This window comes from Dicentrarchus labrax, unplaced genomic scaffold (assembly GCF_905237075.1).
Source record: "Dicentrarchus labrax unplaced genomic scaffold, dlabrax2021, whole genome shotgun sequence".
Classification (NCBI taxonomy): domain Eukaryota; kingdom Metazoa; phylum Chordata; class Actinopteri; family Moronidae; genus Dicentrarchus; species Dicentrarchus labrax.
In genome coordinates, this window is record NW_026136704.1 from 3,779,552 (window position 1) to 3,794,738 (window position 15,187).

Consider the following 15,187-nt stretch of genomic DNA (forward strand, 5'->3'; position numbering starts at 1 on the left):
GTCTGTAACCCAATTCAAGTTGCTGCATTACACTGTTAATAGAACATCAACACTACCTGTATGTGTTTCAAATTAAAAGCCCTCTGTGGACAGAAACCCTTAATTTTCTAACAAGGCTTTTATTGTGAAATATTTATAAGAACGTGTTGTGGAAAACTGTCATTCTGTTCCACTCGGGCAGCTGAATCATGTATGACACCTAGGGGTGAAATTCAGTGTTATCGGTCCTGTATGGTATGTGGCTTAATATCAAGCCCATTTGAAAATGAGAAAAATCTGCCCAACCCTAGCACTCGTGTCATTGAAATATCTAAGGATGCTCCTTTTTTGCTGTGGCTTTAGCAATAGGAAAGGGTAACAGATACTGGAAGGGTAACAGTTCCTCTTGTGTCATTCATTTTCCTCCTCAGCTTCTGCTCCCCAGCGGAGTGACAGTCGAAGTGATAGTGGTGAACATCGTCTCGGCTGGCCACGTCTTTGTCCAGCAGCACACCCACCCCACCTACCATGCCCTGAGAAGCCTCGACCAGCAGATGTTCCTCTGCTACTCCCAGCCGGGCACTCCTGCTCTGCCCTCACCCGCTGAAGGTAACCTTGGTCAGACGGGGGGTCAGTTCTGCAGTATAAGTCACTCTTTGACCCCATAGGCAGCTAGAACTACATCTTCAGCAACCTCAAAAATCCCCCACTTTCATTAATGGGCATTTGAAGCTTTGGTTGAGGAGGGGAAAACCACTGGTTTTACACCAGTGCTGTTTTTAAGGAAATAGCCTCCTGATTGTCTAAATGTTGTCCCAGAGGCTATACCACCCTGAGAAAAGAAAACTGATTTCACTCCCTTTTTTTGTCCCGTTTGTGTGCACCATAGTGTTACTAGTGAGTTTCTGGTTGTTGTGGTTGTCATTTTTATCCACACTATAGTAAGAGGCAGTATTGTTAATGTTGGTACCAGAGCTTGTTCAGAACAATAAATCTGTGTAAAGAGGTGTGTAATGTACTTTGTTTTACGTGTTTTATATATTTGTGTTTTTCACAAACTTAAGACCAATGTGTCACCTATGCAGGAAATATTCTTTTCACTTTGATTTATAAAACAAACATGACAACATGTTTGTGTCAGAGGATCTGACAGCAGATAAACTTAGCAGATGTTAAAGTGCTTCACTTTCCCTTATTAGACAGGGGTCTCTCCTCCCACACTGTGCTCAGAGGGAGCAATGAACAACAAAAGTTCTTGGTCTGTGAAAGATCAACTAAACTTAACTGAGACTATATCTTAACAAACTAAATAGAACTTTAAAGACCAAACTGAACCCAAAGAGGGATATAATTGCTCAATAGACCATTTTAGACACAAAGGGGGAACACACACTAATAACTAAACTATAAAGGGAGCAACACAGGACAGTTTGTCTTAAGTGTAAATATTTTAACAATTTAGCAACTCAGTGGCAGTAATCATTTGGTTTGACAAGTTGTTCCTCCAGCAGCAGCACCCTTGGTCTCTCTTTAGCAGTTGGTTTGTGGTGTGAAAGCAAACAAACCAACCACTGTATTTTAAGATGGCAGATTTGTGATTTTACCACAATTTCAAAAGCTCAACTAATAAATCCATTTGCTCATTGGAAAATCTGTTCAGGAAGAGATCTGTACAAGCTATGTATCTATTTACACAAATCATTTTGGTATTCAGGTATTTTCCCTGATTAATGGATCAAAATCAGTTAAAACTGCTGTTCTTGTATCCAATAACTATAGTGAAAATGCTCGTATTAAAGTAATGACTGTCATGATGCTGCTTACTCGATTAACAGTCTTTCTCTCTCTCTCTCTCTCCCTGTGTGTGTCCGTGTGTGTCCGTCTGTGTGTGTGTCCGTCCGTCCGTGTGTGTCCGTCCGTGTGTGTGTCCGTCCGTGTCCAGTTGGTGTGATCTGTGCAGCTCCAGCTGTGGAAGGAGCCTGGTGGAGAGCTCAGGTTATCACCTTCTATAAAGAAACGAATGAAGTGGAGATTAGATATGTTGATTATGGCGGCTACGACAGAGTGAAGATCGACTCACTACGACAAATAAGGTGAGTCAGAGGTCTGTGTTACAACTGTGTCATCCGAGAGAACAGTGCCATTTAGGATACATCAGGTCCAGTGCTAGCAGTTGCTGTGGTAAGGGTCAAAATCTGCCCTCTAGGGGCAGTTTCTTGAACTGGAAATAGTCCTAGACTAAAGATGTATTAAAATGTATCTACTGAATCTTGTTACAGTGTAGAAACAAGTGCAGTCCCCATGCAGGTAACCAGCTGTACTGTCTGTATTATCACAAAATACATTTTCCAGAATTATTTTTTATTTTATTTTTTAATCACAAATAATGGAATATTACTCACTTAAAACATTAAAGATGGCAGACATATTTCTCCACATATGTAAAATGATTTTAAAGCGATAAGATTTTGTATCCAACCCACTGTTGTACTGGCAGTCTTCAAGAAACTGAGCTATACCCATTTACAAAGCTTTTTCCTGGTGCCCTGTAGGTCTGAGCTGCTGTAGACATGCCTTGTCTCTGCTTCTGCTCCTCTCCTCATCTATAATTACTGTCCAAAAGCAGTGAAAGATATCACCAGTGAGCTTTGTCACACCTGGTATTTTAGTGTACTAAACTTCTGTTTTATTTCCAGTGACATACTGACACAGTTTGCTAACACTTAAGTACTGAAATGTAATATTTATGATCTGAAATGTAACTTTTGTAGTTCACACAAATTTCTTTGTGTTCTGAGGCTGAACAAATGCGTACCATCATAATACCCAGTTTACCCATATTATACATTAGCAGTGGAAATTCATGTGACCTTTCTTCTTCTATTACCATTAGGTTAAAAGTTTCCGTGCCGGCTGGATACCCAGACCGGGTTTGAAAAAAACATATAGAAATGTTGTTTGGGTCTGGTTCGGGCCCGTAGACTGGGCTAGTCTTACCCAAACTGTAACTATGGTAATTGCATGACAGAATAACACAAAGTCTGTGCTTTCAGCTTACATTAAAGGTCCAGTGTGTAACATTTAGGAGGATCTGTTGTCAGAAATGGAAGTAAGAATCGTGTGTTGTTACTTAAGAATGAGCCATTTGTCTACAGAAGGAGCGGGTCCTCTTCTAGAGAGTCTGAACTGGCATGTTTCTACAGTAACCCAGAATGGAATGGAAAAACGCGACCCACCAGCTGTAAATGAGATCATTTTAAATTTATAAAAGCTTCTGAAATGTTTTAACGTTGTCATCATGGATTACCATATGTAACAACACATATTTAATCAGAATCAGAAATACTTTAATAATCCCAGGGGGGAATTACTTTTGTTACCTATACTCCATATGTAATTGAAAAAAACAGAATAGGACATACAATATATTAAGAATATATTAAAAATTAAGAATATAAAAGGTTTAAAATGTACAGTTTAAAGTCACACTTTCAAATGTGCAAAAATGGCAAGTGTAAAGTGACAGTACAGTAACTATGTTTAAGACTATGTATTACGGAGAGGGGGTGTCTGACTCTCTGAGGGAGCCGTTGTAAAGTTTAATGACCACAGGCAGGAATGATTTCCTGTGGCGCTCTGTGGTGCGTCTGGGTGAGAGGAGTCTTCTGCTGAAGGTGCTCCTCTGCTGAGCCAGTGTGTCGTAGAGAGGGTGAGAGACATTGTCCAAGATGGACTGAAGCCTGGATAGCATCCTCCTCTCTGCCACGGTCAGGGTCACGTCAGGGTGTCCAGCTCCTCCCCCACGACATCGCCGGCCCTCCTGATTAGTTTATTTAGATTGTTGTTGTCTACGACCCTCAGCCCACTGCCCCAGCATGTGACAGCGAAGAAGATCGCACTAGCCACAACAGACTCATAGAACGTCCTCAGCATCGTCCGGCAGATGTTAAAGGACCTCAGCCTCCTCAGGAAAATGAGTCGGCTTTGGCCCTTCTTGTAGACCGCCTCTGTGTTTCTGGTCCAGTCCAACTTGTTATTAAAGTACACCCCCAGGTACTTATACTCCTCTACAGTGTCCACAGGGACCCCCTGGATGGGAACAGGGGTCACCAGTGTTTTCGCCCTCCTCAGAGTGGAGCTCCACTATGAGCTCCTTTGTCTTTGTCACATTGAGCTGCAGATGATTCAGCTCACTCCAAGTGACAAAGTTGCCCACAACAGTCCTGTATTCATTCTCATCATCAGTGCAGCCAACTATTGCTGAGTCATCAGAAAACTTCTGAAGATGACAGGACTCAGTGCAATAGTTAAAGTCCGAGGTGAAGAGGGTGAAGAGGAAGGGAGAGAGGACAGTCCCCTGTGGGGCCCCAGTGTTGCTGACCACCCTGTCAGACACACAGTTCTGTAGGCGTACGTACTGTGGTCTGCCCATCAGGTAATCAACAATCCAGGACACGATGGGGGCCTCCACCTGCATCGCAGCCATCTTCTCACCCAGTAGAGGATGGTGTTAAAAGCACTGGAGAACTTAAAGAACATGACTCTCACAGTGCTCACCAGCTTATCCAGATGAGTGTAGACTCTGTTCAGCAGGTAGATGATGCCGTCCTCAACTCCCAGGCGGGGCTGGTAGGCGAACTGTAGCGGATCAGTGAAAGGCCTGACCATAGGCCTTATATATAATCTATAATGTGTGTAAATTGTAAAGTGTATACTGTATGAGATAGATTTTCTCCTTTTTATTTTCCAGGTCCGATTTTGTAACACTACCGTTTCAAGGTGCTGAAGTATTGCTTGATAACATCGCCCCACTTCCAGGTACAGCATTGTTTGTGTTGACACATTTTAAAACCTATAGATAAGCGTCCAATAATAGCTTGACAGTGGCAGTACTGGTTGGTCAGTCTGTTGACCAAGTATGTGAGCTATAATGGTCTAGTTTTCTGAAAGCTGCAGACGTTGGAGCTATTGTTGTTCTGACTTATGTGTAAAATGTCCATCAGGAGAGGACCGTTTTTCAGCAGAGGCCACGTCAGCGATGGAGGAGATGACCAGAGGAGTGGCATTGCTTGCACAGGTAAAAGCACCGTCCTTACTAAAGCACTCCAATGTGTCAACTCCAACCAACTGGCCGTTTGTCTTTCTCTTTCTAAAGGTGTCAAACTACGATAACAACACAGGTCTCCCGCTCGTCCACCTGTGGAACATGGTCGGGGATGAGGTACAGTGCTCCGTTCTATATGTGACGTACATTTATAGTTTTAATGTATGTTGTATACCTGTATTGGTAGTTATTTTATACGCTTTTTTTAAAAGTGTTTTCTGAAACAGACAGGTCTGTGTTCTTAACTTACTCTTTGGGTTTATTTCATCATATATTAGTCAGACATCTGTATTCTTATCTGCTTCTGTTTTGAATTCAAATGTCACTTCCTCCCTGTTTTCGTGTTCTAGTCAAAATAATGTCCACATCACTAATTCATCCGTTCAACAACTGAGCAATGCCATACTCAAGTCATTTAGTCAGAAATAAGGAAATAATCCTACTCACTAATTCCGTTTGGTTTGATGTTTTTTCATTTTGGTGTTGTTGGTAGCAGGTGGTAGGTTTCACATGCCTCAAAGGACAATCTCTACCTTTCCTGGCAGGCCTTTAATGTGAAACAGGAAATTTTACATTCAACTGAATCAAAGTGTTTTATTTCAATTACATTGGTTTAATACAGGGTATCCACAGTGTCCAAAAGCCTTAAATAAAGTCGAAAATCAAATAATCTAAATTTTAAGGTCTTAAAATGTGTTAAAGGGCCAGTGTGTAAAATGTTATTGTCAGAAATGGAATATATTATTCATAGGTATGTTTTCATTAGTGTATATAAAGTGTAAAATAAGAATTGTTGTGTTTTTGTTACCTTAGAATGAGCTGTTTTTATCTACAGAGGGAGAGGGTCCTCTTCTACAGAGGCAGCTATGTTGAACCACCATGTTTCTACAGTAACCCAGAACAGACAAACCCAACGCTGGCTGTAAATAGGGACTTTCACAGCCACTGTGGTTTCTACTTTTGTGCTTGGAAGGGGAGGGTGATGTGATCTGCCACTACACCACTAGATGCCACTAAATCCAACACACTAGTGCTTTAAATATGACAGGCCTTAAAAATGTGTTGGATGAATGTAGTTTGAGTTATTTGTATAAAGTTGTATTTTCCAGAAGAAATAGTCTATTCAAAACCAAAAGCAAAAACCACTTGAAAAACACACTTATGTGGTCTTGAAGTATAAACGAAGTATTTCTTTATTTTTGTCACGTCACAGTTGCATGCAATTCACTCAATGATTCACATTCGCCCCGCTGCAACCAAAACCCAGACCTTCAATCAAGTAATCTCCGGTTACAGATATTGTGGATATTAATTTGAAGCATGTTGTCCATCCCTATAGACTATAGACCTATTAGGCTTTATTGTAGAATCGATTTTATACAGATTTTCCTTAATATCCTTTTTGCCAGTATGGAAATAAAAAAGGTCTTAAACTGCATTCATAATGCTCTTAAAAAGTCTTTAACCCGTTGAAACCTGCAGAAAGCCTGGTAACAGCAATTGAAACAAATGAAAATAAGCAAATTTGTTTGATTTTTAAAAAGAGAAACTCAAAGCAGTAGAATGTTGTGTGACATGACTCTGTTGTTGTTCTGATTAAAAGGGTTTTATTTTTGTTTGTATTGACCAGGCCATCATTTTGAATAATGAGAATATTTCTCCTCCTCTAGGTGATATCAGTGAACCGTACGCTGGTGGAGAGGGGCCTGGGTGTTTGGGTGGATGGATTTTGAACTCAGTGCTCTGACCTCCACCCCCCACCCACCCCCTTTATTCTCTTGTGATCAGCAGTCTGGGACCCTGGGGTCCTAGCCCCACCAGATATACCACTGGATCTAAGAAGATTGTTTTTCCTTTCTTTTCTTTTCTTTTTTTTTTTTGTTGTCCCCTCCTCCCCTCCCCTCCCCCTGAAAATAAATTTAAAAATTATCTGCAGGCATAATCTACAAGAACACAGCACTGCTTCAGAATAAGACAACCTTCCCCTCTTGTTCTTGTACACAAAAAGAACTGCAAGAAGGAAAAGAAGAGGTACTTGTACAATTTTTAAAAAAGATCTATATTGTAACTAAATAAAGGTTCAACCAATATTTTTTTTCCTCCCCCATCCCACCATCATTTTTGATCTGGGCCTTTGCTCACTGTCTGTGGATCATCACGCTGTGTGGACGGACAGACACCTCCATCAGTCTGTAGACAATTGTAAACGGTTTTGAGTTTGAGTCGTCTGTAGGCCTGTACATTTTGATTTAGCAGATTTCTTGTCTGGATAGGATTTTGGGGCAGACAGGCTACAGAGACTGAAGGGTGATGGCACAACAAAAAGCAGAGGAGGTCAGAGGGTGGTCCCTGGTGGAACACACAGTTGGTCTACCACGTGGCCTCAGGAGACATGGACTTCTCTGGGGTCACCATCCAGAGCTGCTGCTGCTGCCCCTCTAACTAGGACAGAGGAGCGAGGCAGTTGTCTCTCTGCTCTACTTTTTCCCCCACCAACTTGCACTGAGGAGCCAGGAGTTTCAACCTACCAGACAAAGGGCAGTCGGAACAGCTTTTCAAACTGCCAAGTTGGGACGGATTTCTTTAACTCAGTATTTCCAAGAGGCATTGGCAACATACGGCGGAAGATACAGATCATAATGTAGGCACCATTTATAATCCTCAACTGACATATGTTCTGTTTTTAAAAACTGACACAAAAGATCTGCTCTGATTTTGTTATAGCACCTTCAAAACCCCAAATTTAGGGCATTTCACACCTGAAAGTCCGAACCAAGGTGCATGTTTTTGTTATATTATATACATTTGATCCAGTTAGTTTTAGTTCACATTGCAATTATGCAAGCACACTAAAGAAATATACATGACATACATCATGTCATCATCACCTACATGAGCTGCTATACCTGCAGATGATTGGTTTGTAGACTAGAGTGCGTCGGATGTCAGGGTGTTATCAATTCAGCGGTTAGCCTTCTATTGCAGTTTGAATAAATGTAGAAACATAAATGAACAGGTTCATTTAGTTTCAACTATAATACTATTGCATTTAGGCATGGGACAATACGAAAATTTCATGTCACAATTATCCTAATTGCTTTGACAAATGTAAAAACATACATACATACATACATACATACATACATACATACATACATACGTTTGGCCTCACAGATGGGCCTCCCCCATCTCCCTGTCGATCTTTAGTTTGGAATCCAGTTATTTCCACACAACTGATTTCACTTTTTTGTGAGGGTTACTCAAGCCAAGGCCTCAGCCATGGTGACAGGCCGACGATTTTGGAAAGATGCAGACTCCCAATTGTGACAATTCAAAAATAAATTTGGAAATCAAGACTGTATGCTTGCGAGCTAGATAGATCCCAATGCACAATTATCCCAATAATCCAAAGTCACCATGATATACTAATGAGTATTATGAGAGCATTGCGATATGCAGGAACATGTATCGTCCCATCCCTAAGTGCATTACTAACAGCAGTACTACCTTCAAGCGCAATACTCAAAACTCTTTTTGAATTCTGTGGCTCATTTGTTTTGGTGCATTGTTTTTCCTTTTTTGACTCTGCTGATAGCCTGCCACAACTTCCTGTTATTGGTCCAAAAGTCTGAACTTTCCAAAAAAAAAAATGTGTTCACACTAGAAACAAACTGAACCATGGTTCACTCTGATCCGGACCCACGTTCGGCTGTTTGTTTATGTTGGTTCGGCTCAAACCAGTAAGGTTGGTGTGGAAGGGCCCTTAGTGTTCCCAAAGTCCTGAAAGATTAATTTATTTTTTTAAATAAATACAAAATGGACAGGATCAGGAACTCCATATTTTTAACGGCACCATAACAGAATCAGAGTGCATTTTTGAATCTAATAAAATACTTGGTAACAAATGGTTAAACATCTAAAACTGAAGGAAAACAAAGCTGCTAGAGGTCTTCACTGGTGTACCATTACCTATATGTGTCTCATGGGTGTCCTCCGGTTTAATAACTCCAAAGACATCTGGATGTTCTGAGCTGTGATGCAGTCTTTAATACCCTGTCAGTGATTCATGTGCTGTGGACTGTGTGAAGGCAATAGGGGTTGCTGCTGTTATCCTGAAGCTCTGTGAGGACTTGAAGCCATGAGGGAGCCACTACAATGAAAAGGAAACACTACAAAAGATTTAGTTTGCAGTGCTGCTCTTCACCTAATGTTAACTGTTGATCTGAGTTGAGTTAGTGTCATTAGTGTGCATGGTAAACCAGCCCAGGAGCACCTCTGTATGTGCTCCTCACTGTGTTGACATTCGTGATAAACTGAAGTCTCGGTGGTCCGTCACCTGTTGCCCTGTGTGTTAAATTGTGATGCATTACAGAGCACGGCCTTGTTCTTCATATGTGGAGTTAACTTTCTACACTACTTTATTTGCATCTATTGTAATAGCAGCAATTCCAGATCTGAGAAATGTTGATATAATTCTGGTTTCAGGGGCCGTATCATGAAGCAAGTACAACTTAGTCTGGCTCTCGTTGTGGATCCCTGTCCTCACTAAGCCAAACGTAGTATCACACAGCTGGGCATCTACTGGCTCTGTTAATTCTAGGTCTTCCAGTCTGACTGTGTTCATGTGAAAGAGGCAGAGTTGGTAATTACAAACATCTAAACCATGAGTGGAGTACTTCATCTGACACAAGATGAAGCATAAGGAGGTTGGAAATGTATAATATATTAACACACAATTTCAACAATATGAAAGTACAGTTATTGATATAAATAGGTGTAAGAATTGTCTCTTTGTAATTGGGTTTGTCTTGTGTCGAAAGTACTTTGTTCCAAGTTGAACATAATTTGACACCTCCTGAGGTTCTGACCAAAATGTTGCATTATTCAGTGGGAGTGAATTAAAGCTGCAGTAGGTAACTTTTATAAAACAAATTAATAAAAAGCTTTATTGTTGAAACTTTGACTATACCCTGACCATAGTACAGACAGAAAATCTGTGAAATAATCAGGTTCCTCTGGCTCCTCTTAGTCCTCCTAATGGCATTTGCAAGACTCCACCGGGCCTGAACAAAAACAACCAATCAGAGCAGAGAAAGATAATTGACCCCCTCAGAATGAGGCTCAACAATCTGTCATGTATTAGTGTCAGGATATAATGAAAATTACAGCTAATTTGACTTATGAATTATTTTAATAAATGTTACCTACTGTAGCTTTAACTGTGGATTTATTTTCCAACAAGAAACAACAGACTTCAAAAAGCAGTGTAAAGACATTGATACTATAAGGAATGGCCATATAATTACCGTTCATTATAAGCTATTTAGTGAAGTATCTCCTTTGGGTTTAAAATAGTTCTAACAGAGTGGACACCTGGAACCACAAAGTGATTCTACTGTTCTAGTATTTGTTGCTGTTGCCATGGTAATCAACCTTGGTTAAAAGTGAGCTAGCTTTGGGATCCAGATACGAGATCAAGGCAAAAGGTAGCCAGCTAACCACCCAATCTCACTTTGTGATACAGGCCCCAGATGGCAACATTCTTGTGATTAAGATTCCTCATGGTGTTCTCACCGGTTCTCACTCCCATAATGTGCCATTATTCCACAATAACACCAGTTTAGCCTAAGCATCATGTCTTTAGTGAACAAACCTGGATTAAACTGTCATAAAGCCCACTCCAAGTTAATGTGGCCAGATAAATTGAAATGTGAGAACAAAGACATGTAAAGAGAAAACTGATACAGGAACTTAAGGAAAGCTAAGTGAGCCTGAGAATGACTAGACTGAAGGACTAAGTTTCCATTATAACTTTTATTATTTAAACCTAGTTTATTAAACTGTTTTTAAGTAATCCTGTCATTACCTGATAATCTTGCTGATGAAACAGCCCTTTGGATCAGTTAAACCACATCTGAAGAACAGGGCTGTGTTGAGCTGGGAGAACCACAGTACTACAACATGCTGCAACAGCATTTTTACCTTCTACTTTCAGTTCAGTGTGCATCTGATTGTGTCTCATCACTGTAGTATAGATTTTTTTTTTTTTCCATATGTTGATTCATAATGTTTATCCAGTGTCATGAAGACGGACCTTCCCTGTGTTTGCACTGATGGGGCTGAATGAACCCTGTACGGAATTGTAATTCTAAATAACATGAATTCTATGTGTTTCAGATTTTTTATTCTTGAGTCTTCAATGGGAATGAAATCACTGTTACTCTAGCAATAAGGCAGCTTTATTTTGACAAATTGAAGGACATAATGGGGGAAAGGGTGGGCTTTACGTGTTTGACACAACTATGAAGTAGGAAAGTTAACTGCATAACAGCTGTCAGCATAACACTTTAAAAACTCAATAATACATAACTTCAATAATGTATCTCAGGAATGGTTAATTTGGTGTTTGGTTAGTGAATCAACATGTTTTAGGGTTGCTGATGGAGGAAATGGGTACGATTTAGCTTGGAAAAGATCAAATCCAGATGGTTAGGATGTTGGGCATTGTGACAATGAATTACATACAAGGCTTGTATGAGTTGTGGAAGTCCACGTGTTGGTGCTGGAATCGGAGCAGTAGCCATATTGTCTGTCGTTGGCTTGTGTGCATCCTTCCTCTGTTTTACATGAACTGTCTGTCCCTTCTTTTTTTAATCCAGATTAAATATGCCATACTTGTCCCCCCCCAACAACCCAGAGACCCTCAAAAAAATCAGTTTGATCAAACTAGAGTTTTGTTAATTTCTCTGTAAATAAGATATTTGACTGTACTTTTCTATAACACTGGAGAGAGACACATAAAGGGAACATCTTTTTTTCTGTTTGGTTTGTTCTGGTTCATCCTGCCTCCCCTCTTTCAGAGTCACTCAATGTTCTCAAGCTGTGGGACTGATTTTTAAGTGTTTGCATAGCTAGACAAGTCATAATTTGATTATTTAAATGGGTGTTAAGCTCTTGTGCCCAAAAGCATTTAACGTGTACAGATCGATTTTTGCTAGGCTCAGCTTAAGTTTGATTTGTTGATTGTACAGATCTATTAGGGGGAAAAATAAAAGTTATTGAAAGTGTTTATGGTACTTTCTCCACGTCTTCATTGGTGATTAATTGGTTTATGGGAAGTCTTGGTCACATTGTTTTGTTGGTCAATGGACATTTGATAAGAGCATCAAATAGGGGAAAAAAATGTTTTGTATGTGCATGGCAGAATACTGCTGCAAAATAAGTGCTCAGTATTTGATGAAATTATACAACATAGTGGTGTAGTTCTTATGGAGGACTGAAACCGCCAACATCAAAAAATAAATAGACCACTAAATGCACCAAAATTAAATTAAAAGTAAATATAAGCATTACATCATTTATAAATGTGTAATAAATGGATCTTTCTGTTTTAAAGTTTAACATATTTGCTGAAACTAATTATATCCAGACAGTAGTACAAATCCCCCGGGCCTGACCGAAAACAACCAATCAGAGCAGAGAAAGGTAATTGATTGTTGAGTCGCCTTCTTAGGGTGTCAAATACAGACGCGTTGGGACTCTGGGAATGAGACTCAACAATCAACTATCTTCAAGCCTTCAAACCCAAAGTGTCTTTCTATCTTTCCCGGCTCTGATCGGTGGATTCTTATAAATACCATTAGGAGCACTAGGAGGAGCCGGAGGAACCTGATTGTTTCACACATTATCTCATGTACTGCTGTCAGGATGTAGTGAAAGCTTCAGTGAATATCAAAGTTACAGTGTATCACGTGTGAAGCTATCGTGACGTCACCCGTTGGTTCGTGGAGAACCGTTTTGAAGCCTCGAGTTCTGCGTTTTGGCCAGCGGACGTGACATACTGCGGGTTGCTCTGCGCTCATTGGCTGCGCAGTTTTGACTCGACCATAGCTGGAAACGATCTCGTATTACAGCTAAAATATATACTAAATATGTTTATGAAACGATTTAAAGCAAGAAATAGGCAACGCAGTAACACACTCTAGCTTTGTATCTGATCAGCACTGCCTAGTTTGACAGTTTGATCTGAGTTTGGTGCGTTGAGCTGGACGGACTTACTGAAAATGACCTGTCAATCAAAAGGTAGCCCTGCCCAAAAGCATACGCAACTTTATCGTCTATTTTACTCTAAATTGGACCATCATTTACTAAATGAACATCATAATGTATGGAAGAAGGTGTGAAACTAGCTATCATAACAGGACAAACTCCACCGATCAGCCATAACATGACCACCTGACTAATATCGTTCAGGTCCCCCTTTAGCCACCAAAACAGCCATGACCTGTTGAGGCATGGACTCCACTAGACCTCTGAGGGTGTGCTGTGGTATCTGGCACCAACACGTTAGCAGCAGATCTCTCAACTCCTGTAAGTTGTGAGGTGGGGCCTCCATGGATCAGAGTTGTTTGTCCAGCACATCCCACAGATGCTCGATTGGATTGAGATCAGGTGAATTTGGAGTCCGAGTCAACACCTTGAACTCGTTGTGTTTCTCAAACCATTCCTGAACCATTTTTGCTTTGTGGCACGGCGCATTATCCTGCTGAAAGAGGCCACTGCCATCAGGGAATACTGTTGTCATGAAATTCAATTCAATTCAATTCAATTTTATTTGTATAGCGCCAATTCATAACAGAAGTTATCTCAGGACACTTTTCAAATAGAGCAGGTCTAGACCGAACTCTTTAAAACATTAATTACAGAGACCCAACAGTACCACCATGAGCAAGCACTTGGCGACAAGGGCAAGGAAACACTGCCTGTTAAAAGGCAGAAACCTAGGACAGATCCTCCGGCTCTAGGTGGGTGGTCGTCTGTCTCGACCAGTTGGGGTGAGAGAGAGAGAGAGAGAGAGAGAGAGCGAGCGAGAGACAGACAGACAGACAGACAGACAGGTGCACAGCAACAACAGTATTGGCAATGGCAGTCAAGCAGGACCATGGCAGGAGGCTCCACCAGGCTCCCAGAGCATCACACTGCCTCCACTGGCTGGCCTTCTTCCCATAGTGCATCCTGGTGCCATGTGTTCCCCAGCTAAGCGACGCACACACACCTGGCCATCCACAAGATTTAAGATGTAAAAGAAAATGTGATTCATCAGACCAGGCCACCTTCTTCCATTGTTCTGTTCCAGTTCTGATGCTGACGTGCCCATTGTAGGCGCTTTCGGCAGTGAACAGGGGTCAGCATGAGCACCCTGACAGCTCTGCGGCTACGCAGCGCCATACACAACAAACTGTGATGCACTGTGTGTTCTGACAGCTTTCTATCAGAACCAACATAACTAACTTTTTCAGCAATTTGAGCAACAGTAGCTCGTCTGTTGGATCGGACCACACAGGCCAGCCTTGGAGCACTTTTGATAGGTACTGACCGCTGCAGGGAACACCCCACAAGAGCTGCAGTTTTGGAGATGCTCTGACCCTGACCTTGTCAGAGGAAGAGGAATTTACAAGGAATATATACAGTTACATATATACATACAAAATATATACAATATGTGTAATATCATTTTTAAATGATAGATTTAAAACCTATAAATACCTTAAATACCCATGTGACATGCCTCACTCAGAGTGGTCGTACTGAAATGCATCATGGGAGACGTCTTACTTTACAATGGCAGCAGTTATACTCTTAAATCCATGTCACTTTTTCCAAGGTGCCATTTATTTGAAGCATGTGCCGTCTCCTGTCTGCTGTTCTTTCATTTGCTGCTGTTTATTCCATAGACTGAAGCTGCATGATAGAAAATAGGAAGTAAGATCATTTGGCCTTCAAAATAAACTTGTAAAATGTGTCTATTTCTGTATAAACTTGATTCAACAGGGAACTTAAAGGCACACTATGCAAGAATTTTATCTTAATATAACAGCTTCAAAGTCATTTTGATGGTAAACGAACTCGTAGTATAGCGAATCATCCTGATAGCAAAGCAGGAGAGGGACGCCGTTGGCAGAACCAGCAATGCAAGTCTGAAAGGTGGCGTCCCGCCAAATCTCGCGACAATCACAAATTGCTTTACGGTGCAACGTCACATACATCAGCGACATAAGAAGCAGCCTCAATGGAAGACACTAGCAGACATTCACTCAGACGTTA

General features: G+C 40.9%; 1 protein-coding gene across 1 annotated transcript in view; it reads left to right on the forward strand.

Annotated features, from left to right (window-relative positions):
- Nucleotides 1-12,150, forward strand: part of akap1b (A kinase (PRKA) anchor protein 1b) — a 25,839-nt gene extending 13,689 nt beyond the window's left edge. Inside the window, exons 6-11 of the mRNA XM_051397928.1 lie at nt 411-588; nt 1,922-2,072; nt 4,730-4,797; nt 4,983-5,056; nt 5,135-5,200; nt 6,754-12,150. Of these exons, the coding sequence (XP_051253888.1) occupies nt 411-588; nt 1,922-2,072; nt 4,730-4,797; nt 4,983-5,056; nt 5,135-5,200; nt 6,754-6,816 (600 nt within the window). The 3' untranslated portion in view covers nt 6,817-12,150. The remainder of the gene's footprint in view (nt 1-410; nt 589-1,921; nt 2,073-4,729; nt 4,798-4,982; nt 5,057-5,134; nt 5,201-6,753) is intronic.
- Nucleotides 12,151-15,187: the final 3,037 nt, after the last annotated feature.